General features: G+C 39.8%; 1 protein-coding gene across 1 annotated transcript; it reads right to left on the reverse strand.

Moving 5' to 3' along the window:
• Positions 1–7,276: 7,276 nt before the first annotated feature.
• On the reverse strand, positions 7,277–27,231 carry GASK1B (golgi associated kinase 1B). Its single transcript, XM_069786040.1, has 5 exons — positions 26,871–27,231; positions 24,985–26,269; positions 15,941–16,155; positions 11,931–12,157; positions 7,277–11,631 (listed from the first exon to the last, which is right to left on the reverse strand). The coding sequence occupies exons 2-5, from the start codon at positions 25,979–25,981 to the stop codon at positions 11,424–11,426; spliced, it is 1,647 nt and encodes a 548-aa protein (XP_069642141.1). The 5' UTR covers positions 25,982–26,269; positions 26,871–27,231; the 3' UTR covers positions 7,277–11,423.
• Positions 27,232–27,604: the final 373 nt, after the last annotated feature.

Consider the following 27,604-nt stretch of genomic DNA (forward strand, 5'->3'; position numbering starts at 1 on the left):
TTGCTTGTGTTCTTGCAAGACCCTTGGAAAGCAGTCACAGGATGTCTCTGAGGGGCACATTTTGTATCTGGAGTTAATGGAAAGATGTGTCACACCATGTCCAATCTAGCAATTCACTGTTATCTACTGTGCTTCTGAAAAGTTATTACTCATTTTGGCAACTATAGAATATATTTTGGGATCATTAAACATGCTGAAGAGCCCCATGCTAAAGTTAGTGTGAAGAATTCTCTATTAAAAACCCACCAGTATAAATGAGAATCAGAACCCCATTAGGAACACGTAAAGAACTAATGTGGATAATTCAAAGTTTCCATTTTTGTGAAATCATGCCCAGAGGTGTATGTAAACATCATTAGTATTTAGGGAGGAGATGGGTAAACTGAGAGAGAACCTAGATACAACCTCACATTACCTAATCCTCCATTAGCTATCTTCTTTCCAAATTCTATTGCTAGCCCCTTCTTTGCCTGTGATTCATGATGTGAGAGATGTGCCACAAAACACAGCACGCTGACTGGGCAATCTCCTAACTTAGCCAGAAGGAAATGCTGAAAGCTGGATGTCTACATGCAGGCTGGAGGAAATAATCTATCTCCATTGGGAATTAACAGCTGTGGACTTGGCCAAAGTAGTCCTTTTCCAAAGGATCCTAATGGTTAGAGCACACTTGTGAACTGAAAAGTACCTGGACTGAAAACCTCCACAGTTAAATAGTATTTGAATGTAGGTAACCCACCTCTCTATGGGGGAAGGAACCCTTACAGTTGGGAAGGAACCATTACAACAGTTTTCTGAAATGGATATTTCTGAATTTCTTCCTTGGAACCCATTTCAATGAGCACTCAGAAAATTCACTAGAAAACTTTTCAGGTCAGAACAGATCTCTGAAATGCGGAGGAATCAAGCTCTGGTCTCTACTAGGTTCATCATCCCTAGGAAAAAGACATGCTAGTTCCACTGGGCTTTGAGCACGACTCAGTATGAAGACCAAAGGCTTAGCTTCATGGAAATTTCTGTAAACCAGAGAAGTTTTTTCTCCACTGAAAAATATCAAAGTCGCATAATACATGCTTCATTTCTGTCCAGAATGCTTGAACAGATCTTGGCAATATCTGTATGCCAAGTGAGAAATGAGAAGCTTGGGAATATGATGCGTTAATTGCAGAAGCTTCCCTGGAACTGGAGGTTCAGGTTTGAGCCTTACAGGACACAACCTTCCATTAATGCCAATAAGGACTTTGTTATGGACTTGAAACATATGCAAGAGCGGGACAAAATCTAGCAAAACTAACCATACGCTGTGTTGCAACACAATCCTATTGTGGCTCCAAGACTTGAGGTTGTTAGAGTGGCCCCCAGGGATGGAGTCTGGGGGAGAGGATATTAGAGCTGGCTACGTGAGAAAGTGTGGCCTCCCTTGATCCGGATCCCACAGTGAAAGTCATCCAAAGTGCAGGACTTTTCCAGGCCTCTGTCATCATATAGTGGCAGGGAGGGTGGCAGCTTATAAAAACTTCTGTTCGAGGAAATTCTCTTCGTTTTCCTAAACATTCACCCAGTCCTTAAAAAGTAGGATAGCCATGCTATTGAGCTCCACAAGTTGTTTTTGCGAAACTGAATGAATATCAGATCACATTTTCAGACCTACACTTCTGAAGTATGCTTTTCTCTGATGATTTGCAGTCCCTCCTTACAAGGTATATTTACACAGTTTTTGGCAGGACTCCTCCACCACCAAAGAGGAAAAATTATTTATTTTTCCTTGCTAATTACACTATTACCTATGCTTAAAATCAAGGAAAGTGAATAGGCTGAAAATTTGACCCTAAACTATATGTGAGAGGCAGGATGCCAAGAAGTACTGAAACACATGCGAGTTCTGTTTTCTTAGCAGGAAAGGCAGCAACTGTGAAAGCTCAAGGATATCTACACTGGGTGGTAAAGCTGACAGCAGAAAAATCAAAGAAATCTTAGCACTAAGGCAACAGTGTAACAAAAAATACTCGTCAGCTGTCCATGGCCATGCAGATTATCACTCAGATGAGACTGCGATAGAGGGTAGGAATTCTTTCCCAGTATGGTGTTGACACTGCATAAGCTTTAATGTGTTGTTCTTTGCCTTTTGGATCTCCTGCCTCAGAACACAAACACTAACAAGTTGACAAAAGCTGTGTTTGCACATTATAGCTACTTGCAAACTAGCATTTCAAGTTCAAGTTTAGACATACGAGCACGCAAAGCAGAATGAAGTGGAAAGCTGTGATTTTAATGGGGATTTAATCTCTTTTGTTCTTTGACCTTTTGTGGCTCTCACAATACATCAACGCTTCTGTCGCATGAGTTGCCTTATTGGCTTAGTCCATGCTGATACAGCCAAGCAAGCATTCAAGTGTGACTAGAAGTATAGGTTTTGATGGTATTTTGCAGTCTTTCTAGCAGCAAGTACTATAAGCACTACCCAATGGGGTATAAAACCTGTGAAGCAGCCCAGGCCCCAACTGCGATGCCAAGCGCAGTGACTCCTGCAGCTGGACAGAAAGAGCCTCATACCTCAGTTGGAAAGCAACTTTAGAAAGCAACTGCTCAGGTAGCCAGCAGTGCACTGAGTCTGGGGGAACTGCCACGTTTGCTGAGCATCTTCTCTGCAGAAGGCCAGAAAAAGGCAGAACAGAACTTGAACAGAACTGTAACATCTCATAATACAACTTTTTCAAGTCTGATTATTAAGAAAACAACACACTGCATTTTTAGTGAATGTAATAGGCATTTTTTATGTCCCCTTCCCTTTTATGCTACAAAGTCTTCTCAACTAACAACACCGTAATGGAAATCTCCTGGTTAAAAGTGCAACAGGAACTGAATGACTACAAAAGGAACCCACAGCAGGAGGAATGAGCTAGCTGAGGCCCTCCACAAAAGTGATCAGTCAAGATGGAGCCAGCAGGAATTTGCGGATTGCCTATGTGATAACAGGTCTCATATTCTTTCATACCACACTGTTCAAAAAAAACCCCAGGCTTCTGAGATTTCTCATCACAATCTATCTCTCACCTATGCCCTCCTCTCAAAAATTGAGCTAGATACACTCTAATAATGATACACATGAAATAAATTAGCAGATTCTCTCCAGGCATTTAGGTATCCAGGCTGCAACTGCAATTCTGGATAGTAACAGTGGTATCTATCTGCTGTAACAGGAATATTATATGGAAGAAAAAGATCTGGTAATAAAAAAAAATATTACTTTTGTATTTGAAATCTGCAAGATGATTGGTACTGATGCTTCACATCGTTGGAGATCACCTAGAGAAAAACAAATGGGTATTTATCGGCTGCAAGAAGACTTGTATCTTGTGGGGATCAGGTGCAAAATAAAAACTGCAGGTGTAGTTTTGGGAGTTTTTCATTTAAGTGATTCAGTCCCAGAGGGACGAAACGTTAAGCCTATTACATGGAAAGAATCAGCAAGATTTAGGAGTATCCTGGGTATTCAAACTTAGAGAGCTGTCCAAGTTCAGTAACATTCATGTTACAGGCCAGTGACAGCTGTGATGATAGAATTGTCCATATGATCATGAAAAGAGGTAGCAGAATGAGTGAATGGGAGTTTGTCGAGATATCTGTTACAGCCATGTGAGTCTGAACATCCTATCCAAGATAAAGAGCCTCAGATGCTTTCTTCACACAGTGAGGATTTTTAAAGCTAGGTCTTGTCATATTTAACAGGGCAAATCCTTTTATCTTCCTTCATCATGATGCTTTTATAAGGCAGCTCTAGCTTCTGTTTGAGTATCACCAGTTTACTGCAGCTATGCCACAGCTGCCCTCAGAGTATGCTTCAGTCAGTTCTCACTTTAACTTTTTGACTGCATATTTCTTTTTCAGGACACCTGAGGTAGGAAAAAAAATAGGTGACCAGAAAAGACCCTTTCTTAGGTATGTGATATATCCACGTGTATCTGAAAATTAAGATGTATGACCTGCAGTTGTTTCAGAATTCCCAGAGCAAAGCAACTCGCTGGACTGCCAGCTTTTACCATCTGTCAGACATAGTTCTCACACTTCATAAGGCTGGCTTTCACACTGGTGCTATTTTCCTTAACAGTTAATAAATTCCATCCAAATCTCAAAGTGTTTTGCATAGCTAGCTGAAGAATACCTCTGATAAGGCGTGCTTGTGCAGCTTAACAGACCTCCATGGAATGTCATGCCAGCTTTTCCATTGAAGGAAATACAGATAATGTTCCTGAACAGTCAATGCTGAAACCAAACGATTAAATAAGAAGTAAAAGTACTGCAGAAGGCTAAAAATGAAATAACTACTGGAACTGAACTAATTTCTAGAGAAAGCAACTTATTTCAAGATCTTATTCAATTAAATAATGGCATTGGTATACCCAGTGCCAAATACAGACAGAACAATGAATCACAGTTGGGGAAAAAAAAATTGTGTTTTGTGTGCATTTAATCTTTTCCAAAAGAACAAAAGCAATGGAACTGCTTTTGGAAAACCATCCTTAGGCATTAGAAGGTTGCCGTCTGCTTTCTTTCTTTTTTTCATTGAAGACAAAGCAGTCTCACAACAACCAAGCATCTCCATCCTTGCAAATAAAGATAATTTTATATATTCTTATAAACAGGGAAAAGGCCAGAACACCTTACAACATTGCAGCTGGTTGAATAGCCTTCAAATATAAGAATATGTGGAATTCCCTTCTGGGTCCCACCAGTGGGCCACGTAGCCCAGTAGTACTTCTTAGACTGTAGCAATGTGAGGTGAGCACATGAGCTTGGTGCAGTATCTGTGGCCCCTTTCCCCTATATTCCCTGGCATCCAGAACTGTTGTATTAGGAATGTAGGGGGTGAAAGCTTGCCCAATTCTTTATAAAGTACATATATAAACTTGCTGTTCTTGAATTTGTCTAATGCCCTTTCAATCTCCTGATTCTATTAGGTTCAACAGTCCCTCATGGCAGCAAGGTCCAGAAACTCAATACCTGCTGTGTGAAGAACTTTCTTTTATCTTCTTAAAAGAGATACCAGTTTCACTGGGTGCTTCAGACCTCTGGTATTGCAGGATTTGCTGAATAACACTTTCTGCATTAACCTCATCCACCATCTTCATGATTTTGTAAACCTAACTTACCAGCTTTCTCATCTTCAAACTGAAGAAACCTCTCCTTACAAGACAGTGGTCTCAGCACACTGATCACTTCAGTTGCTCTTCTCTCTACTGACTCTAACTTCAGCTCGTACTTCTTGAGATGTGGAGACCAGGCTGCACACACAGTCCAAGATTTAAAACCTCTCCAGTGTTTTAAATAGTGACAAGGTAAAGCCTTTACATTAATCCACACCAAAGCTCATCTGCCAGGTTTAAGCTACTCAGTTTCATGAGGTTCTTCTAGAGTTCTTCACTATTAGTCTGTCGTATGAATGTGCAAAAGAGCTTAGTATCATTTGCATCCTTGGAAATTTCACTGTTCACTGCCTTCTCTATGTCAGTGATGAACATGGTGAATAAAATCAGTCCCAGCACTGATCACTGGAGGACCCCATTGCTTGACTTTCTTCCATTCTGAGAAGCTCTACCCTTTGCTAGCCATCTTCTAATCAGATTTCAATCCACAAATAAAGCATTCTTCCTATACCATGGAAAATTATTTTTTTAATAATGTAATTTTGAAATACAGTTCACATAATTCATGAGACATAAAAGAAGATACTTCTGCACTGCTTATTTTATTTCTTATTTCAAATGTTTGTATTTGGCTAGGTGAGGGCTTCCCGCAGAAATACAGGTGGAACAGGTTGACAGTCTTCAAAGAAAACTTGTAGATCCTGCTTGAACCCCACAGATATTTGTTTATAGAACTTGCATGCCAAGTTCTATACCCGTGCTACATCTCAGGCAACTCTCCTTCTTACTTGTTTGTCACTGTCCTAAGGTCTCCTTTTGACCTCAGAGTTCAGTTCTCCAACCTCTGAAAATATGGATTAACCTAACTGACTGACTTACATTTTTTTATCTGGAAATGGGATAATTCAGTGGAATAGCAATGAATTTACACAAACGTATCATCTGAGAGAATTTAGCCTGAAGTATGCAGCAATGTGCAAAAATAAATAATGTTTTTAATAAAACAAATCAAATTACTTTGCGTGGGAAAGAGAATGTTTAAAAATGTTCAAACATCTTTGTGTTTCCTATTAGTCTCTCTTGGATCATGGAAAAAATGTAAGCTTCAGAGACCAAAAGTTCTCAGGCTACTTTAACTCTGTGTGAGTCTCTATTCTATGTAGACTTCAGTGTCTTTCTCCTGTACTTGCTCATGGTCTATTATAAAGTCTACCAGTCATCAGTCACTGCTTCTGTTCTGGCATCAATAATGGGCATGGCCTTTTCTGCTCAATGTTTGTGTAAGTAGGCATTGTCAGAATGGCTAAAGAAGGCAGTGAATACTAATGCTGCAGTAACCAGAAGCTCCACAGCTACAGTGAATCAGCTTAGTAAAAAAGAGTTTCAAGTCTCGTGAGTAAACAGCTAGAAAATACTTCCACAGGAAGAGCTTCATAGTCTGGTTTGCATTGTTTCTCTGAAGAAGCAGTTTCAAGGCCATACTTCTTTCTAAACACTATCTAATCATAGAATCACAGAATCATTTAGGTTAGAAAAAACCTTTAAGATCATCAAATCCAACCATTAACCCAGCACTGCCAAGTCCACCGCTAAACCATGTCCCTAAGCACCACATCTACATGCCTTTTAAATACCTGCAGGGATGGTGATTCAACCAATTCTCTGGGCAGCCTGTCGGTTTTGTTATTGCAACTCAGAGATCAGACCTGAAAATCTGATTAAGATATTTTATTTTATATATTCCTGGACATTATATGACAATAGCAGCAGAGATTCAAACAATTCATTACTTGTGATAACACTTTTACTGTTACTAATAAAAGGACAAATAAATTGACTTTTAAAATGCACAAATTCCAAAAGAAAATGGAAATTCAATATCTAATATAAAACTCAATAAAAACATCTGAGTTAATATCACTGGCAGTTTAGCTCAGATAGATACAAACACATTGCTGTTTTTCTCTACAATTGTAAGTAGAAAACTTTTAAGATTATATAAATGTGTTAGCAAGGGAAGAGTTAATCCTTTGAGAACAAAAGTTTCATCCATAATAAAGTTTTGTTTAAACTTCAACTTGTGTATACCCGAAATTGGACTTATACTCACAATTCTACATGTAAACAGCAAATTGTATAAACAACTCTTTATTAGCCAAAGTGACCATTTTATAGACACAAGCCAAAGTATATATACATATACATGTATGTTTGTGTTCACATACACACACATGCATGAAAGTGTTCCCAGAATTGCTACTGGAAGCTTGTCCCTTAATGTACCCTAAATCTGTATTTGCTCATTTGAAACCATGGAATTTATCTTTCTTTAATATAGTGCATTATAGAATACACCCACAAAAAAGGAAGGAAACTGCTCTCACAGTGCTCCACAAAAGTTTTCATGTCCTCAGCTTCTGAAACATTTAAGATTATTAACTTGCTGGCAGGCTCCCGAGGATTTTTAAGGCATCTGTGCCTGTGCTATTTATTTTAAACTCTGTCTTCCAATGTTATGAAATCACCAAACTCTCTTGACTTTCTTAGTAATTCCATTTCATGTGGTTCTGCCTTTCAGGCAGATTCAAGAATGACATAATCGTCTTTTCCCACCCACAGGTTTTGGACTGTTGCCATTGGTTACGCCCTTCCAAGTAATATGCAACATGAATCTTCGTCTGATCCCATATGCCCATAAATGGAAGTCAGCCCAGCAAAGATGACTAAAACAGTTTCTTGGCTTTCTGTCCATCACCACCGTAGGTAGAGTAAGTCTTCTTTGGGTTTTTTCCTATTGGTTAATATTACTTAGGCTCTAGTGCAGGAATGTCAGTCCAACGTCATCCTGTCTTAAAAGGAAGTGGACTGATTTCTGAATAAACTTTACCCCTGTTACTGAAGGGAGAGCAGATATATTGAGTGTAGTAGCAGCGAATAAACAAGTTCTGCAAAGTGCTTCTTTTGTATTGTTTACTGGAGCATTTATGCAAATGCACTCAAAAATACAGTATTCCTCGTTTTTTTAAAAATACTCTAGAACTTGGCTAGTATGTACTCATAAGCACTACCGCAATCATACTTTGTATGATTAACAATACTCGATTCAAGTACCAAGCTCCACGGCAACAGGATAAACATTATGGAGAAAAGGCATCTTCCGGAGTTTGTTATCAACATTAGAGAATTAGAAGCAATTTACAGTCCAGTCCCACTGCTCAATCTCATAAAGCCTCTCCTGACTTCCCTGAAGACTATGAGAGTGTTTGTACACATAAGAAATATGGCATGATAACACAGCATAGAAAGCAAGGCCTCCAGCTATGCGCAGTGCAATGCTAAGGCACCATTGCAAGGTGAGAGCAGGCTGCAGAACGCCTTGCCCTAGACCCAAATTCAGACTTTCAGAGAAAGAATTGTTTCTTTGCCCTTCAAAAGTGTAATGTGTGCAGCAATGGCACAGCTCAGTCTGCCTTGGCCATTCACTCTGGACTCACTGGTCCCTGCAGCAGTTCTGAGAAGACAGTGCCTTCACGTGCCTGTCTGGTCCATACTGGACAGCACAGAGAGATACATCTATTCTTCCCCTTGTACTTTCTACGTAAATCTAACTATTGTTTCACCCTGCAGATTAGCTCTAATGACAACTTCATCTGTATGCCTCTGCCACCAAAAATGTCTAGTAAAAAACAGCATTCATTTCCTAAGGGCATTCATCTGCAGGATTTGTCTCCAGAAAATCTGCTCTTTACAGTTATGCTTTTCATGCTTGGTCAAATTTTTAAGTACTGCACAGCATCATGACTACTTGGACCTCCTAAACTCAGGACTACTGAGACGCAGTGCTCCAGGTCAGCTTCAGGGCAATTACTTACTAGTTGGCAATTACATTGCTCCTTTAAGAGCTGGCACTGAACTGCCAGGCAAATAAAAAAGCATGCATCATGCTCAAGGAAACACTAGTCCATGTCCAGAAGAAATGAAGAAGAATGCTCCAAGTTATCACCATAAAAATAAATGACCTAACCTGGAAAGATAAAAAAATCCTGACTTCTGATTTCTTTCTCTTCTTGGGAAATGAGTCAATTCTGGAAAAAAATACAACTGGGCAATGTGGGGAAATGACTTGGCATCAGGATGTGCAGTCTAAAGACAGAAGAGGAGAAGCTAGAAGACAGAGTTCTCATGGGATTTTTGTTCATGATCAGGTACACTCTTGTATCTCCACTTGGCCCTCTTCTAAGTTCAGTGCAGCTGAGAGTCATGCCTTTCAATCACAGCAGCATGTGATAATCCATTTGAACAAGTATCTAGCAGAAAGAAAACTGTGAGATAGGCTAGAAAATAAGACAAATTGATCATAATGGTCATCAAGGAGTGGAATTTACTGCAACAGGAATTCCATGTGAAATGGATCCAGAGGAATATTTCTTTCTTGAGGCTCTGTTCACAGTGCAAGCTACAGTAATATTTTTGTTTCTGTGATAGAAATTACCCAGCTAATAATTTACAACATTTTAAGAAAGGGATAATATGAAAATCCTGTAAAATTCTACTTTGGTGCTATTAAAAAGTCCAAGGCACTCTAAAACATGTCCTCTCAAGGCAATAGTTAAGTTCTAGGAAGTTTTTACAAATTTGTCTGCCCTTTGCTGACAGAATAAAATAAAAGATTATTTAGATAGCCAAGCTCTTAAAATTTTACTAAGTATCTTTAACTCTGCCTATAATGAGATCTATTTCTTCCAGTAATGCAATTATTGTTAATAGCTGTTCTGATACTAAGAAAGAAAATCTGTTTTAGCTGCAGTGGAATTGTAGTTATTTAAAACATTAAATTCACCCATCCACATTAACATCAACATGAAACATTTTAGCTTCTCATACCATTACACAAGCACTTTCAAAAATATTTTAAAATCTTATACACTCTATACTTTTTTACTATACATAAAGACAAGAGTAGCTATGAAAGTATTCAACTTCTGCCATTATCTCACGGCAAGAAGATAATAGATATTTGTCTAGAAAGATAGTAAGAGTCTTTCTAAACAGATAGGTAGAAGGTATACATCATGATAGACTATATCAGCTGATATTTTATTTCTGGAGCAGATGAAGGTTAAGAATCCAAAGTGCTTATTCAACCTTCTCTAACAACCTTACCTGTGGGAATACTTGGGGCGAGCCATCAGCTCGAATCATCACCCCACAGTGGTCAATCTTAATGGAAAACCAGAGCCTGAATTGCTGGCTAGAGCTAAGCACGCAGCACAAACGTCTTCTGTGCCGAGTTTGACAACACTCACATCCTTAGTAGGTCTGCTTTTTGATAATATTCTAAAAAAATATTGTCAAGCGTATTGCAAAACCAAAACATGTTCACTTATTTAGCAGCATATTCATACAAAGCTAAAGCTGAATTTCTTTTTTAAAAGTAGTGGTAATAAAGGATGATTCTGTGAGTAACACCCAGTTAATCAATAGACAGAAAGTATCAGATCATCCACCCACACATCAAAACAAGCTGTACTGAAAATAGTACTTTGTAACAAGTGACTCATGATGAATTGCACTCCGTACTGGACAGGTGAAAACTGTATTTGTCAAATTAATTACTATGTTAAAGCCAGGTTCTCCTCACTCTGTTTTTAAATTTCCCTCATGTCCAGTACAAACACCTCTGCATTTAAAAGAGCTGAATTTAGTCCTCAGATTTCAAAAGATCAAAATAAAATGAACCAAAAGAAGCCCTTAGAAATGGTGGCCTTTTAGTATTCATAATCAACAAAACAAATTCCCATAGTAGATATGTTTCAGCAGGTAGATGCGATGACAGTTTTCATCAACATATTAAGTGCTTACAAATCTCTGTTCCCATTTAAATTTGCAATAAAGTTTTTACTGACTTCAATGAGGGAAGTAAGAGTAATCCAGCCTAATGTACCGAAAATCCTGTTGCTAATTTTCAAACAGTTTAACAGAAGGAGTGTTCATGGTACCTACACATTACTACATTATTTATTGTACCATTTGGTTGTTTTTCATTTCATTTCACTGGTGACATAGAATAGACTGCACTGTGTTGAGCTGCAGCTGACATTTAAATGTCGCTTTTAAACCATGTAAGATTTCTTATGTAAAAATAAACTTGAAAGTTGGGAAAAAATAAAAATTAAATAAGCCTGAATTATTTTATTATGAATTAAATCAACTTTACTGTCAGTTTTTGCCTCATACATATTTTTTGAAGACTATCTCTCAGATAGAAACAAGACTGCTTCATTCATTCATGGGCAATACTTTGGCTCCATGTGCATTTATGTAAGTAAGAAGAATTTTGGACCTCCTTTCTATTACATCAATAAGCTTTTCAATTCCTTTTCTGCCTCCTTGGCTCTCCCAGTATATTTTGTCAAGGAACAAAGACTGAAGCAACTTCTCACGTAAACGCTGGCTCCTCAGCACTGAAACTGCAGATTCAGGGAATCTGGAAAAGCACAAAGAAATTCATCAATTTTGCCATCACTCTGAATTGCAATATTTATGTTGTGGTTTAGCAATCAATTATATGAATATAAACTGCAACTCAGCAAAGGAAGTCCATGCATGCCTAATCGTATGCATGTTAATTGCATCTTTTACAGCAGTGGGATTACTCAAACATTTTTAGACACATCCTGTAAATGTCTTAGGCTGATGATATCTATTCCAGTAACTCGGTGTTTCATGCTCAAACTGGGAAGAAACTATCTATCTTTTTTACAAAATTAATAACTTAAAACTTACTCATTGATTCCTTGTAGTATTTTGAAGTCAAGATTGTCCTCGTTTCTGTCAAAGAAACCCTTATTGTCTATAAAGGCCAAGTGCCTTCGGTCATGCCTTCTCTGAACTATGTGTGTCAGGTCAACAGCATCCTGATCACTGCATTTCAGCTTCAGTCCTTGCTGCATGCAGGAATCCTCCTTCAGAGGTTTGAATCCACAGCAGTTTCTGTCTAGTCGATTATAGATCTAAAACAAAGTACAGCAGAGTGCCAAGTGAAAGCAACATCAAAGTATTTGGGGCACATCGTCACTGTAAGACATCATTCACTAACACAGCTGACTGGAAAGCAAGCTCAGGACAAGTACAATTAAAGTCAGCAGTGAATGGCATTGAAGACCTGGTCCCCATACTTCACATACTGATAGAAGCAATTTCTCAGACTGTGTATTTTATCCATTTTATAGCCATGATTTGTTATGTCAGTAGAAATTCTTTGAAAATAATGGAACAATACAACTGTGTAACTGGAATAACAAGATGGTGAATATAATTCCATATTTTTCAGAAGGCTGTAGTTTTTTTACATTTTCTCTGCTGGAGAACAATAGAAATAGCACAGCCTGACACACACAGAGGGTCTCCATTTTGTGGGACCTATTAGACTAATATTACACAAAATAATTGAGAAGATTAGTAAGGGGCACAGCAAACCATCAAAAGCTACAAAATACAAGAGTGCATTTATAATCACAGAGCAGCCTCCCTGAGTTGCACTGTGGTGTATACTTTAATGACATGACGGTCTAGGCTATTTTTTCCTATGCGAACCCTCCCTTATTCATCACACAGCACTTAGCTGGAAGGAATACATGTGGTCTAACTTTCGTGGTGTACTTAATCATTTATGTTCCCTTTCATAAACAATGACAAGAATGAGGCATCCCCAGAGCAAAGGATGCCATTTTAGGATAACCATCTAATACAGGAAAGATAAATCACTCCTTGAAAGTGCTTCTACCCCTGTTGACTAGATGAGAGTAAATGGACAACATTGCCAGGGTCCTGAGCGCACAAATAGGCCTTAATTGCCCTAAGCAACCTCACCTGGGACCTCCACACACACACCCTCTGCCTGTGGGCCCAGGACCCCCATTTAAGCTCAGGCCTGGCACCTCAGCCCTCTTTTGAGCCCTTTTGGGGGTGTGGGGAATGTATCTGTTGCTTGTCTTGCTACCTGATGCTTCTGGATTGCTGCTTGGGGTTCCTTCTCATGCCTTTGAGCTGGCTTGCTGCCTTGTCTGTGCCGGATGCCTGCTGGGCTATCGATGGGACCCGTGGCTTTTACCATCTTTCCTGCTGGGCTGCCTCTCCCACTGCTGGCCCTGCCTGTTCTGCCTGTCATGGGGCTGCCCTTGGCTCCAGCTCGTCTCCCCAGGGAGCAGCCCTGCTCCTGCTGACAGGTGCTTACAAAGTGGAAGTCTGGTCTGGTGCATCTAAGGCTTAATGAGTAGTTTATCAAAGGTAAATAATTTTTTCTGTCCTTGTTTGTTGTACACTGTTAACTCTTCAAACTGCTCTAAGCATAAAAGCATTAATGTTCACATAAGCCTTCTAAAATTACAATTTTATTTTTGTGACACCCCAGTGAAATGAACTGTTAGGACTCTTTTCCCGATGTAGAACTATGTTGCATGTTGAAAAGGCCTCCTAATTTTGTTCATCAGATGAAAGTCTCAGAGTTGTTTTGTTTTTTCTTATGTAGTACTGTTGCCACCAGTCTTGGTGGCAGTGTTTGTTTTCAGATGTGAAAATTCTGAGGAAAGGAACAGATTTCTCTTCCTCTTTCTCTTCTCATAAGCAGCATTGAGCATCTGCAGGCACTAAAGCCCCTCTTGCTTGCAGTCTTCTAGCTCATGGGATGTCCCATTCAACTCATACGAAGGCTTTGCCAGAAAGTGAAGCAGAGTCCTTCTAGACAGACTCCTTTGATGTATAGCCCTAATTCATCTGCACCACACTTCATTACATGCATTAAATAGATGAGTTCATGTTCTTACAGACAACCTCTTCATAATATCTTGCATCATTCCAGTGTTAAGACAGAATGATGGGACATTGTGGAATTGATGCTGCAAACTTAATAGTTTAGCACTGGGTTTTGTCATATATTTATGTACATGAGAGGTCCAAACCCCCAAAATTAAAGATGACATTTTACATTTAATGTCCTTATTTTACTTGAGTTCTTGCAGAAGGCAAGTGAAGGTCAGCGACAAGCATTTTTCAGCCTGCTCCTATGTTTTATAGCATGTGAAACCAGAGATTAGGAACATCTATTATGGGCACCAAACCCATTCTTCTGAGGAAAGTATGTTTAATAGAGAATACTTTTCACCATTATTCTTTACTTCTGAATGACTCATGAAGCACAGATTGTTTGTTTTTTTAACTTAGAACCCCTTCTTGGCATTTTTCGTTTTATAGTCTTCATGTTCTACTGCTGATAAACTTTAAAGTTAAGTCTGAGCACACCCAGATAAAATTTTAATCTTTAAGAACCATAAGACCCACTTCCACTCACTTTCTGGTATGCACATTCTTGTCTGGTAGGCAACTGGAGGTTTAAATCACTCTGATTCCAGCTACTATTATAAGAGTAATTTCTTTGTCATGTAAAATTCAATCCTGTTGGTACAGTTCAATCATGTTTTATCTTATTTTAACTGACTGCTCCTGGATAATAGAAGTTCTATTATGAAGATTAAAAATTTGTCTTAGAAGACCTTAAAATTAGAAATCAACACAGAACTCATGAGAATTTTTAAACTGTTCAACAAGAAGACAATGGTATGAAAACATTAACTCTGACACAATCTGTACTATTCCTATAGGGCCATTACTATGTTTAGCATCAGAATAAACCACGTATGACTTTATACCAGTTTCTAAGAATGACTTGCACATACTGGGACTAAAGATGGAGTCCTTAGACAAGTGACTATTTTAAGAGAAGAACTGAATGCTCTGTTTAACATAACAAGTCTGCAAAAATGTAACTAAAAAAAATTTGGAAACATCCATTTATCCTGGAATAGGACTGAGAAGGACAGGGATAGGGTATGCATAAGCCAAGTCATGATTTTTATATTTCAAGAAATGTAACTCCATAAAAAACTGAATTATATGAACAACCAAACACAGTGCATAAAGCTAGTGCTTGCTGCAGTTTTAAATAAACCAGTAAAAGTGCTACAGGACGCTCAGTCACCTGGACCTGTCTGGCAGACAAGGACAATTAGAAGTAGTGCCATATCTCAGGAAGCCATAAAATTAGCTTCCAGACAGGTGGTTCGGTTCATCCTTATTAATACACTATGTGTATTAATATTCTACTACATAATTGCTGTAACTGTAGCCACACATTATGACACCACTGGGCAGAGTGTTTTGGTGTTATTTGGAGAGCTGATGATTATGTGCAATACCTAACTGAAGAACAGCAGCCATATCATTCATCAGTTCCTGCTCTGTTCTTTCCTTACTAAGTTGCTGCCTAGATTTTTAAAAAGAAGGAGAAATTAGCCACTATAACTTGGTCCAGATTTCAGCTGACCAAAACCACTTAAATCAACCCTGGAGGCTGGGGAGGTGCAGGAAGGACCACACAGTAAAAAAAGGTGTTTTATAGTTGTGAACATAGTCAAGAACTATGTTTGGAGAAAGGAGTCAAGGAGAAACAATATGCTGGCCTCAAGGTGAGGTAAAACAAGATGTCTCAAGACAAAAAGCCTTTGCTTTCTCTTTTAGAAAATGAGTCAGTTAAGTTCCTGATCTCATTCCCTGTTTATAAGTTGCATTTTGGATATTTTAATCATAAGAAACAACCAGAAACAAGTTCAAACTGAACTGTGCAAATACATCTCTTTCCCATTTAAAAAAGGGAAATAAACTAAAGTGATTTTTCGAGGAGTCACATGTGTACTCATGTAACGTTCGGGGCAGATACTTGCATTCAGTAAATGTTTTACCTGCAAAAGAAAATCAAAGAGTGCCATCTTGGACCACTCATGATGATGGATTTCAGTACAGCCCCACTCAGCTTTGGGAACTTTACCATTCTGCCAGCATTTCTGCTTCAATAGCTGCTGATATTGCCCCCAGGTTAATCTCACTGATGAATGGGTATTATCATCTGTTGGACTCAGTGAGGAATCCCAGAGAACAACAGGACAGGCTTGACCATCTGAAAAAGGAAAAACAGATCATTAGTATAGTGCAATACTGTCAGACTTACTTGATCATTCTTTAGACATTGCCTAAGCATCAATAATTATACCATTTTAGAGATGTGGCAGGAAAAATGGCCAGGAGCTAATAACTCGACAGCCTTCATTTAATGTGGCCTTATTCCACATATAAAACCACCCACCATAGGAAGGGAAGAAGCACAGACATCATAAGCATCTTCAGTGTACAGAAAGCTTTCTCTGTTTGAAGCAAGAGATTAATGTACAAAAACATATACTAAATCAGACTATTAAAAAGTTTATAGGTAGGTTAAGAGCCTACAATGCCTTTGTGAATCAAGGATGTAAATTTCCTCTGATTCCAGTGAACTGAAGATGATTTACAAGAGCTGAAAACTTATGTCAAAGTATTTTTTCTGCATAATGGGCATAGAAACACTACAAATCCTATACTCAAAGTGGATTTATTTTGTTATCTTTAGTATTTTAGGCCTATAATGTATGATTTCACAGCTCTGAAATGATATATGAGGATACTGCAGAGTGTGAGCTTAGCATGAATAAACACCTTGACAAGTATTTCTTCTTTACCCAGGTATAACATGAGATCTGTTTTGTATAGAAGCTCTTTTGGCTACACTCTATAATTCTTCTCTGTAAAGAATATTCTGCTCTTCCCTGAAATGAAGTCAAGGGCCTTAGCTTTGGTGAATTCAAGTGTTCAGACTTCTTAGTGGGAAGAAACCTCAGCAAAGAATGTAAAATGAGTTTTCCCAGCATAAGAACTGACAAATATATTTCACCCAGTATCAACTAACAGGCCTATCTATCTTCTTAGGAAAGTAGAACTCTCCTTTTCATTGTTGAGGCAATGCTGCCGCTGCCTTAAATGGTCAAGGACCCAGGACTGACTGTGGCTTGTACACACATTAGAACAAAGAAATCCTTTATATTTTTGGGTGTAGACAGAAGACCAAAATATGATGTCTCGGTACAGAGAGGAGGAACCATTTAACTGCAAAGCTGTTATTTACTAAATAGCAGGTATTGGAACATGTATAAAGATTTACATTTATTTATATTCAACTTGCAGGTCAATGAACCTAAAGCCCACACTATTGCACAATTTATGACATAGTTAAATGCAGCCTAAACTGTCTCTTTGTCTTCCACATGCCCGTGGAGCCAGAGATGCATCTGAAAAGAAGCTTTCAGAAACTTGAATGATGAGATCCATGGCACCTCCTTCTTCAGAGGCAAACCAGACAGAGAATAGCACATAGAAAACTGGTATCAGTGCCAACAGCAAGGTAAAAGCTGCTAATGTGAATGCTCCACCTGTAAGCAGCAAGAACTGTTAAAAACAGGTCTCCATACAGCTGAATCAAAGAGCAACTTGTTCAAAGGATGATCAGTGATCTAAAACAACAGGTAAGAAATTCTTTGCCCATACTTAGCAGTAACTGATCTTGTATTTGCCAACAGAGCATGATAGGCCCCACATGCAATCAAGCCCAGGAGAAAAACTCCTCTCCAAAACCAGAATGTACTCAATCTTCTCTCTGCCATGGCTTGCACATACAAGGTAGTCCTTCTCAAGTCAACCCAATGTGCAGCTCCACCACCTTTTTAACTCCCCTTCCAGCTGTCCAATGTTTCCTTAGGAACACAGAAAGTGTCTTTCCATTAGGAACATCAATCTCTCTCTCTCACTAGGATCAGTACTACCTTTATCATCACCATGCTCCACACTCTTTCCTCGGATGAAAAAAAGTGCCGACTGCCCCTGAAAATCAGGCTTCTTCTACTGAGGTGCCTGAATAAGTATTTAGGAAATTAATTTGGGAAATCCTACCATTTCCCCATCTCTCTTGCTCTGGCTCCATCACCTGCATTGTAGATGACTTTAACCAAGTCAGGTCAACTACTGGCTAAGCCTCCTTTCCAAGCCAGTTGGAGAAAGTCTATATAAGCATTGAGAATTGTCACAGCTTTCTTCAGGACAAAGTCTGATCTGATCTATTATTTTTATATCTCCAATAACAGCTTATGTAACTATTCATGTATTCTTCCACAAACCAAATACATAAATGGTCTTCTAACAAAACAAACAACTCCTGTCTGCCCAAAAGGGACATGATAAACAATAGTAATATAAACACTTGAAAAATATGAATAATATCTTGCCAGTTTCCATTAAGATACAAAAACATTTTTAAAAGACCAAAGCTAAATACAGGAAATGTTTGCATTTCAGAGGAAATGGGAGCAGAAAAGATGAGCCAAAATAAAGTCTTTCAACACTGTAGTATAAATTGAATTACAGGAATATGAAAGAGCAGCTTCAGTAAAGAGCAGTGACTCAAATTTTTGACACTTGCAGGAAAAGCATGAAGATGCTGAATTAAAGCAGATAAGGGGTCTGATTCATAGCTGCATGAATTGGCACGACCCCACTGAAATCAGTGGAGCTCTTCTGATTCAAACCTTGCGAGGATGGGGCTGAAGTTAAACGAACGGTGAAAAGTAAGGCCTGGCTAAGAATCAAAGCTTCCAGTTTGATACAGCCAAAAGTGAGGAGGTTGAGCACACTTCAGAATAAGTCCAGTGTATTCTGCATGTGCCTCTTTCCTAATCAGCTTATATATTAGCACAAAGGTCTACTGCTTTTCTGTTACTGCAGCTGCATTGCACTGAATCTTGCCCAAAGCTGATTGACTTAATTTTATTTTAATTGGCCATTTTAGATCTATATATCTACTTAACTATCTAAAAATGATCAGCAAAATTGTATGGGAAAGATTTTTTCAAAACTTGTGTTGGAACCAGCTTCCTAGTAATTCATATAAGTTTTTAAACATCAAAATATTTATAAAAATTTCTTGGGCCCTTACTTGCTACTGGCTCAGGATATCCTAAGTTGAATAAGCTAACACAGATGAAATCTCAGGCTGCTGAGGCTAGACTACCTCAAGGTACTCAAACTGCTCTATGTGCAGTTAGGTAATGTATCACTGCATGGCTTCTTCCACATAGGCATCATCTTAGATATCCACACCCCACATCACCTTGAAAATACTCTGTATGCTTCTTAACAACAAAGATGCTCTTGCAAATGTTACTTTTCTGTCTTGTGCTCTCATTTGTGTCTACAGCATTTTTTCTAACTCCCTCAAAAGAAAATATTTTCAAACATGCGCATGAGAGCATCACTAAAAAGAGCAAATCTTTCATGAGGTAGTTAGAATCATAAAATCATTTAGGCTGGAAAAGACCTTCAAGATCATTGAGTCCAACCATCATCCATGCCCACTAAACCATGTTCTGGAGTGCCTTGTCTATGTGCTTTTTGAATATCTCCAGGGATGGTGACTCAACCACTTCCCTGGGCAGCCTGTTCCAATGCCTGACAACCCTCTCAGTAAAGAAATTTTTTTCTAGTATCCAACCTAAACCTCCCCTGGCCCAACTTGAGGCCATTTCCTTTTGTCCTATCACTAGTTACTTGATAGAAGAGACCAGCACCCACCTCACTACAACCTCCTTCCATGTAGTTGTAGAGAGCGATAAGGTCTCCCCTCAGTCTCCTTTTCTCCAGGCTAAACAGCCCCAGTTCCCTCAGCCGCTCCTCATCAGACTTGTGCTCCAGGCCCCTCACCAACTTGGTTGCCCTTCTCTGGACACACTCCAGCACCTCAATGACTTTCCTGTAGTGAGGGGCCCAAAACTGAACACAGTACTCGAGGTGCAGCCTCACCAGTGCCCAGTACGGGGGAACAATCACCTCCCTGCTCCTGCTGGCCACACTATTTCTGATACAGGCCAGGATGCCGTTGGCCTTCTTGGCCACCTGGGCACACTGCTGGCTCATATTCAGCCGGCTGTCGACCAGCACCCCCAGGTCTTTCTCTGCTGGGCAGCTTTCTAGCCACTCTTCCCCAGGCCTGTAGCACTGCATGGGGTTGCTGTGACTGAAGTGCAGGACCCGGCACTTGGCCTTGTTGAACTTCATACGACTGGCCTCGGCCGATCGATCCACCCTGTCCAGATCCCTCTGTAGAGCCTCCCTACCCTCAAGCAGATTGACCCTCCCTCCCAACTTGGTGTCATCTGCAAACTTACTGAGGGTGCACTCAATCCCCTCATCCAGATCATTGATAAAGATATTAAACAGAACTGGCCCCAATACTGAGCCCTGGGGAACACCACTTGTGACCCACCGCCAACTGGATTTTACCCCATTCACCACAACCCTCTGGGCTCATCCATCCAGCCAGTTTTTTACCCAGTGAAGAGTACACTTGTCTAAGCCATGAGGCGCCAGCTTCTCAAGGAGTATGCTATGAGACACAGTGTCAAAGGCCTTGCTGAAGTCCAGGTAGACAACATCCACAGCCTTTCCCTCATCCACTAGGCAGGTCACCTGGTCACAGAAGGAGATCAGGTTGGTCAAACAGGACCTGCCTTTTGTAAACCCATGCTGACTGGGCCTGACCCCCTGTTTGTCCTGGACTTGATATGTAAGCGCACTCAAGACAAACTGTTCCATAATCTTCCCTGGTACCAAGGTCAGGCTGACAGGCCCGTAGTTCCCCGGATCCTCCCTCCGACCCTTCTTGTAAATGGGCGTCACACTGGCAAGCCTCCTGTCCTCTGGGACTTCCCCTGTTGACCAGGATTGCTGATAAATGATGGAGAGTGGCTTGGCAATCGCCTCCACCAGCTCCCTCAGTACTCTCGGATGGATGCCATCCGGTCCCATAAATCTGTGAGTGTCCAGATGGTGTAGTAGGTCACTAACTATTTCCTCCTGGATTAAGGGGGGTATATTCTGCTCTTTGTCCTTGCCTTCCAGCTCAGGGGGCAGAGTACCCTGAGGATAACTGGTCTCCCTATTAAAGACTGAGGCAAAGAAGGCATTAAGTACCTGTTAAAGCCCTTTCTCAAACTCCTCATTGTTCACTGCAAAGCAGTACAGCCTACCAGTGCCACATTTTAAAGAAACAGTTCAGTTGCCCGTATACTAGCAGAAGAGGGTAATTTAGTGTGGAAAGATGAGAGGGACAGACATACAGAACATTACTTGAATTTTAGAGTTTAAGTTCTGAGGGAAATTACAAGGGACAAAGCAGGGAGAAGTTAGGCATTTTTCTTTCTTCCCTCTGCACCTTATTTGCATGGTTTCTTTCCTGCACTCATATGGATGTCAGAATTAAGGAATGCATGAAACGTGCATTAGTTGCTCTCTAGAATATGGACTGCATTATTGCTTATACATGAACTTCTCTACCCAAGAGAATATTGGAAATATACCCTCTGGTACCCCTCTGAGAGGTACAACACCATGGTGTAAGTTGTTTGGGTTTTTAGGCAGAAAACAGGACAGATAAATTGAAACATTTTAGAGCATTCTGAATGCATAAAGCAGTGTTTAATTTTTCTTATTCTGTGCCCTGACATTAGAGATTCATATCTTTGCCTGCTTTTGCATAAGTTTTGGTGGGATGGCAAGGGCAGGCTGATAGTGCAGGTTATAACGTGGAAAAACCTATGGCTCCGTTTATCATCATGCAGAGGCCAGTAAAGGAAAATGACAAGTACAACCAGCGGAGCTATCTGTCATGTCATTCATCTATTTGCACTAAACCAACCATGAAAGGTGTTACTCCAAGGAAGAGTTTCTTGCATGTTTTAGGAATAAAAGTGGTTCTGGGCAAATAGTGGGTTTAATCTTTAGCTAAAAAAAGCCCAACTGCATTGAGTACACCTGTGCTTATTCTTCTCGGTACAGGATAAAACACATTTAGCCAAACTTATGATACCAGAAAACTAGGGGGGAAGAGGGGTGGTTGTCAGCATGTAGTAGTTCAGCAAGTGGCGCAACAAAACTGCATAGCAATAGCTGCACATTTTGTACCAAAAGCTGTAAAAAGAGCTCAGCCTTGTTGCTATGATCCAAGGAGCCAGAGTCCTATCCTTACAGCTGTCAGCTGCAACACAGAAGCAAGCCTGCTCCAGCCCATGTTGCTCAGGTTGTACCTCAAGCCCTAACACACACTGGCATCATCCTACCTTGTGAATGCTGTTGCCAAGCTAGAGGCAATATGTGCAGTCATTTTACTTAGCTTCTGTGCAAATTAATTAAGGTAGGGCTGCGACACCAAGCAAGGTCACTCCTGTTTCTTCTGTGCCTTAGGTTACGGTGAACAAATAATGAAGATTCTCAGTCCTGTGGTATTAATGTGACCATCCCAAAACTCAGACATGCAAGGGTCAGCCTCCATTTTCTCCATGATAGACACAATTTTATGATTATTTCTTGTTGTTTTACAGGCTTATCCTTCTTTGTTTGTAGGTGTTTTGGAGTTCTTGACATTTTTCACACCTTGTAGGTAGCAATGAGAATAATGAATGAATGCTTGTGTATGCCCAGAATCATGCTCTTTTAGACTGTAATACGGAGCTCAGAAGGGCTTTGCCCACCTGTACTTCCCACGCTTTGTAAGTTCAGCCAGTTCATTGCAAAAAATATGAGAGAGAGTTATCATACCTGATTTTTCCATCCATGATGGAAAAATAAGCTAAGCCATAAAAAAAAACCCGTTAACACTTTAAAAGGGTTTACAATTAACTAGGGAAGGCAAGGGCAGCAGACGGAGGACTTACATACAGTATTTTGCTAGACTTTAAAAAAAAAAAACTAAAAACAAACAGTGGGGGATTTGTGGGAATAGGGGAAGCAGAACCTGTACAGGGATTTACTAAGTAGTTCTTTGAAACCGCTTTTGACAAAATGAATGACAGTTTTGAAAAGCCCATTTTTTAAGATTTTAATGCTACATCAAACATGTCTTGTTAGATCACATCACAGCTTAGGCAAGCTAAAGGGATGTGTTGTGGAGAGAGATATGTCAGCCCAGAAATTGTGTACATTCATACACACATGCAGAGTCTCTAATCCTGCATTGCTTGCTTTCCCATATGAATAACCATGATTCACACAAGCCACCCTGAAAAAAACTTTACAGTGCCCAACTATTCTTAACTTAAATGCATATGCGTTATAGAAATGAGCTGACTGTTCATATTATTTTTAAGAATATATTTTTGCTCATTTTCTCAACACAGATATTTTCCAGATTATACCAAACACAAGCGTATAAATAGTAATGAGCTCAAGTAGATATTAGGCATCTAAGCTCCAGCATATTTCCAGGCTAAAGAAATGGAGAGAGACAAGGTACAGTAACTGTTCCAAATGCTCTGTTCACCCTTTAGCTGGAAAAAATGAAGTGAGACCAAAATAATGTTATTTCTCTTCTCATCACCTAGCAACACTCTTCTTGCTATAGGAACATAGCCAGTTATGAGGAAAAAAAAATTAAAGAGGGCAGAATGACACTCCCTGTCCCAGACAGTCCAAAACATACTGTAAGGTGACAGACACTGAGCAACACAATGCACAACTAGGCTAATAGCAGTTTTCAGAGGCTTGCAGTTTGTCATCTCCCACAGCCACACTGTGCAGAGTTCCTCCAGCCAAACTACCTTAATGCCTTATGACAGCTCTACAGCAATAAATCTTGTTCCAAAAAATAAATGAGGCATAATGTATCTTCCATGCTCTGCAAGTATGAATAATATTCAGAAGCCTCCAAACTGTTGTTCCTAGAGATTCATTCACATTGTTGTACAGGCTGCCAGAGGGAAGGTTTACAAAGCAGGAAGAAATTGGAGATCACTGGGTTGTCTTCCTGCTGTCAAACTTCAGAAAGTCATTCCTGCGTTACTTTTTTTTTTTTTTTTTTAAGAAACACAGACTGATATAAAAGTGTTTGGTACAAGCTAACTGCAGCACCAAGAAATGAACAGCAAAAACATAGCTAGCCACTTTACCAATGATTCATTAAAATGCAATGTAGTCTTTTTGGATTGTGATTTGTAACTGTACAAAACCAGCAGTTAAGCTGAAGACATATTTAACAAGATAGAAATGTTAGAAGTAGACTTCTAACTCACAATGTGTCTGAAATCGACCTTTAATTTCACAAAAGGTTAAAAATCAAACTTCTAATTGAAAAATTTATACCAATCATGCAACAGGTGTATTGAGATATTTACTGTGTATATTTCTTTGCATGATATATAGAAGTGTGCAGCGAACCTCAAAAGGTACAGCAGGATTCACTGAAATGTAGTTTGTTTAGTTTTTTTTAATTACCAAGGGAGATGAATGCACTTTTGAAAAAAATTTCAGTTCCCAGAGGTATTAGTACCATGAAACTAGCATCAAGCTTTTGCAAGAAGGTCCCCTACCTCTCTGAGTAGGTTATCTGACTAAATACAAAAGCCCTTTCCTACTGCCTGTTTGAGAGATGAATTCTTGTGCTCACATTCAACAATATTTTAAGTCAATTCTAAAAGATAAGAAAACTTTAAAAAAAAAATCAGAAATACCCATTGAATCACAGGGCATTCTAGAATTTTTCACCGGTTTCACTTCAGGCAGTCTGTACAACGTCATGCGATCTACAGATAACTCGCTCTCTTTTTCTTATTCCAGACTCTTGTGGAAGGGAAACTGCTACTGCCCTCAGCAGCTCAGTGGTATTTGATCTAAACTTTGGGGTACTGTGTCCATCAGACAGGATAATTGCACTGCAGAAGTTACACACAGATACCAGCTTTATTTCCCTGTAATGATGGGGTTAGTTCTCAGGCTCTCAGGAGTTAAAGGTGGTAGCTGCTGTCCCATGGTTAATGTGGGACGGCGAAGGAAACCTCAGCATCCCACCTGCAAGCTGAAAACCATAGGAATGTGTTACCTTGGAAGAACTCCGATCTCCTGCTTACAGAAGGTAAGCTCCTGTTTAGCCCCAAGATCCTATCCAAATGAAAGGCAAACACCTCGCTCATATCGAGGGGTCTTTTGACGATGCCACAGCGTCCCTGATTACAAGCAGCTCCTGTGGTGCTGGGACCTCTCGCAAATACTACCAGGACTGCTTTGTGAGAAGGTACTTCTTGGATGCTCTCTATCTGAGAATCTGCCAGCATGCGCATGTTTAGGATGTCGTCTTTGCTCAGCCAAGAGGGAGAGCTCTCGCTGTAAATCCTGATATTGCTTTCCTCAGGCTGGGGCTGTGCCTTTATAGCTCCAGAAATCCCCCCAGGTCTCCGGTGACCCCTCTCCCTGCCTGCCATTCCTTTATGCTTGTATTCATCCAGCTGATGCTTTCTTGCCTCCAGAGCTATTGCTGCTCCCATCGTGCCTGTGGCATGTGTTGCCCTCCCTGGCTGTTGGGCAAAGGCCTCTTCCTGGCTCATAAAAGTGGCTTTTGGAAAGCGCTGCCCGTAGGACAAAGGGGTTGCATGTTTCTTCCTGCGCTTTGGCTTCACTGTTCCTCTGATATTGGCAGGCTTGCTGCGCTTGGACCGCAGGGTGATATAAACTACATTGGGTGGCAGCAAGGTCCCATTGCTACCAAGCTGGGGTTCCTGGAAATTGGGTGGTGACAGGGTGCCATCCAGTGGGATGCCCAGAAAAGGAGTTTGGGCTGCATCTTGGAGACTTCTGGAACTGATCTTTTGATGTCCTCCTTTGTGCTGGGGTAAAACATGACCCACTTGACTGATGAGGAATCCCAGGTAGATCACACACGCGGTGCCCACTAGCAGATTCCTCCTTGTCCTTGAGCGCCTGCAAGTCCAGAGCCTCAGCACCCGTGGGGTGCACAGGCAGCAAATAAACAAGTTTTTTATTTTACTTGGCTGATCAAAGGTGGTCATTTCTCTAGTGAATCCACATGATGAAAACAGCATAAAGTCTTCTGTACATTCCAGCCAGGATGATGATGCATGATTTCCCTTCCCTGATTTCTATTTCTCCTTTTCCAAATAGCTTCCAGCATGGGTGATGGACAGAGGCTACTGATATGCCTGGGAATGTGTTTAGCACTAAGGATGCTGACACTCCACCTTCTCAAGCCGTTAAATTCTTATCAGCCACCACAGGGGAAATGATTGGCTTCAGAGAATGAATGGAGCCAGCTGCGTAAGCAAAGTTTACTGACTTGTAGTCTAAAAGATCTGAAGTACCTCCTTTGCAAACTGCAAAAAGAAAATAGTATTTCATTTTGTTACTCACGTATGGCATCTGTGGTTCTATATTTTTGAGATAGAAGTTCTAGATGATACAGTATGCATCTAGAAATTTGTCAGGATACATCTTTCACTTTCTTATTACAGTATAAATTAAACACCAAAATCATGAAATACAGGCTCAATTTGCAATCTCAGCTAGCTGTGTTCCAGCATTAGAAGAAAAGCTTGTCAAACCCAGGTCATTATCATATTTTTCTTATGAGACAAAGTCTTCAGTAATACTCATGTTATGAAAATGCTGTAAATAATACAATATTAACCACCAGTAACTGTAGTAGCAAATACGTGCATATTTAACTAATAAAAATATATTACCAGTGCCAAATTTCCCTAGCTGAATATGAATATAGTTCACATAATTCATAAACACCCATTAAAGATGAAAGATGATTAATTCTCTTCACTCTTGTGAAGCCATAGATAGGATCTAGCTAGCTATAGTTTTTCAAATAAAATGACAGTGGCTTATATATCCTTGCAAAGACACAAAGATAGAATAAGTGCATGTTGTGTATATATAGTGCTATAAAAATATAAAATCTCTTACCTATTCAGCTTGACACGTCCTTCGTTCTGGTAAACTCCTTAGGTTAATAAAAGTAACTTAGTAAAAGCTGACGATCTCAAAGTATTCTAGCACATATTTCAGTTTTAAGTATGGTTCACATTTAGGTATTTCATTGCAAGCTAAATACTGTTTGGAAGTTAACTGTACTGAGAGGTGGTTTGCATATGAACTGCTGTAAACTTACATGAACCTCACGTTACAAAAAAAAAACCAAAACAAAAAAAAAAACCAAAAAACCCCAGCAACTTCTATTTTAAATTCTGTAATGAAAAGTCCTGTGAAGTATGTGCCTTCCAAAAGTGCATTCCATCCATTTCTAACTCCTGAGGGCCCTCTAGTGCACTGCATGCAAATGTACTGAAGAAATTCCCATTTTTCATGTTTGGGGTTTTTTTGTTTGGTTGGGGTTTTTTTAAAATTTTAAAATACCCCGCCCCCTGAATTTTAGAACTTTTGGGAATCATATGTTCTTGTGATGAGAAATGAAAAACAGATAGTGGCTTTTAAAATGCTATTAAACAGCTCAGGAGTGTTTCCTATTTATGCTTTCCAAAACAAGGCATAGCATAGTCGCTATACAGATGGAAAAGTTGAAGCAGAGAGAAGTTAAGGGCTTCTGCAGAGTTAAGCAGTGAGACACTGGCAAAGCTCTGACTTCTGACTCCTTGCCTAGTCTAAGTACAATATAATAAAATGTATATGTTTGTTGTAAT

Source organism: Haliaeetus albicilla, chromosome 1, assembly GCF_947461875.1.
Source record: "Haliaeetus albicilla chromosome 1, bHalAlb1.1, whole genome shotgun sequence".
Lineage (NCBI taxonomy): Eukaryota > Metazoa > Chordata > Aves > Accipitriformes > Accipitridae > Haliaeetus > Haliaeetus albicilla.

What these genes read in the sequence shown, in the direction of transcription:
- GASK1B (XM_069786040.1), bottom strand. Translation starts at nt 25,981, where the DNA reads ATGCTGTTTTCATCATGTGGATTCACTAGAGAAATGACCACCTTTGAT. An exon ending in GAGATCGGAGTTCTTCCAAG is followed by an intron (nt 16,156 to 24,984) that starts GTAACACATTCC and finishes TTCCTTTTTCAG; the next exon opens with ATGGTCAAGCCTGTCCTGTT. An exon ending in TCTTTGATTTTCTTTTGCAG is followed by an intron (nt 12,158 to 15,940) that starts GTAAAACATTTA and finishes ACTTTGTTTTAG; the next exon opens with ATCTATAATCGACTAGACAG.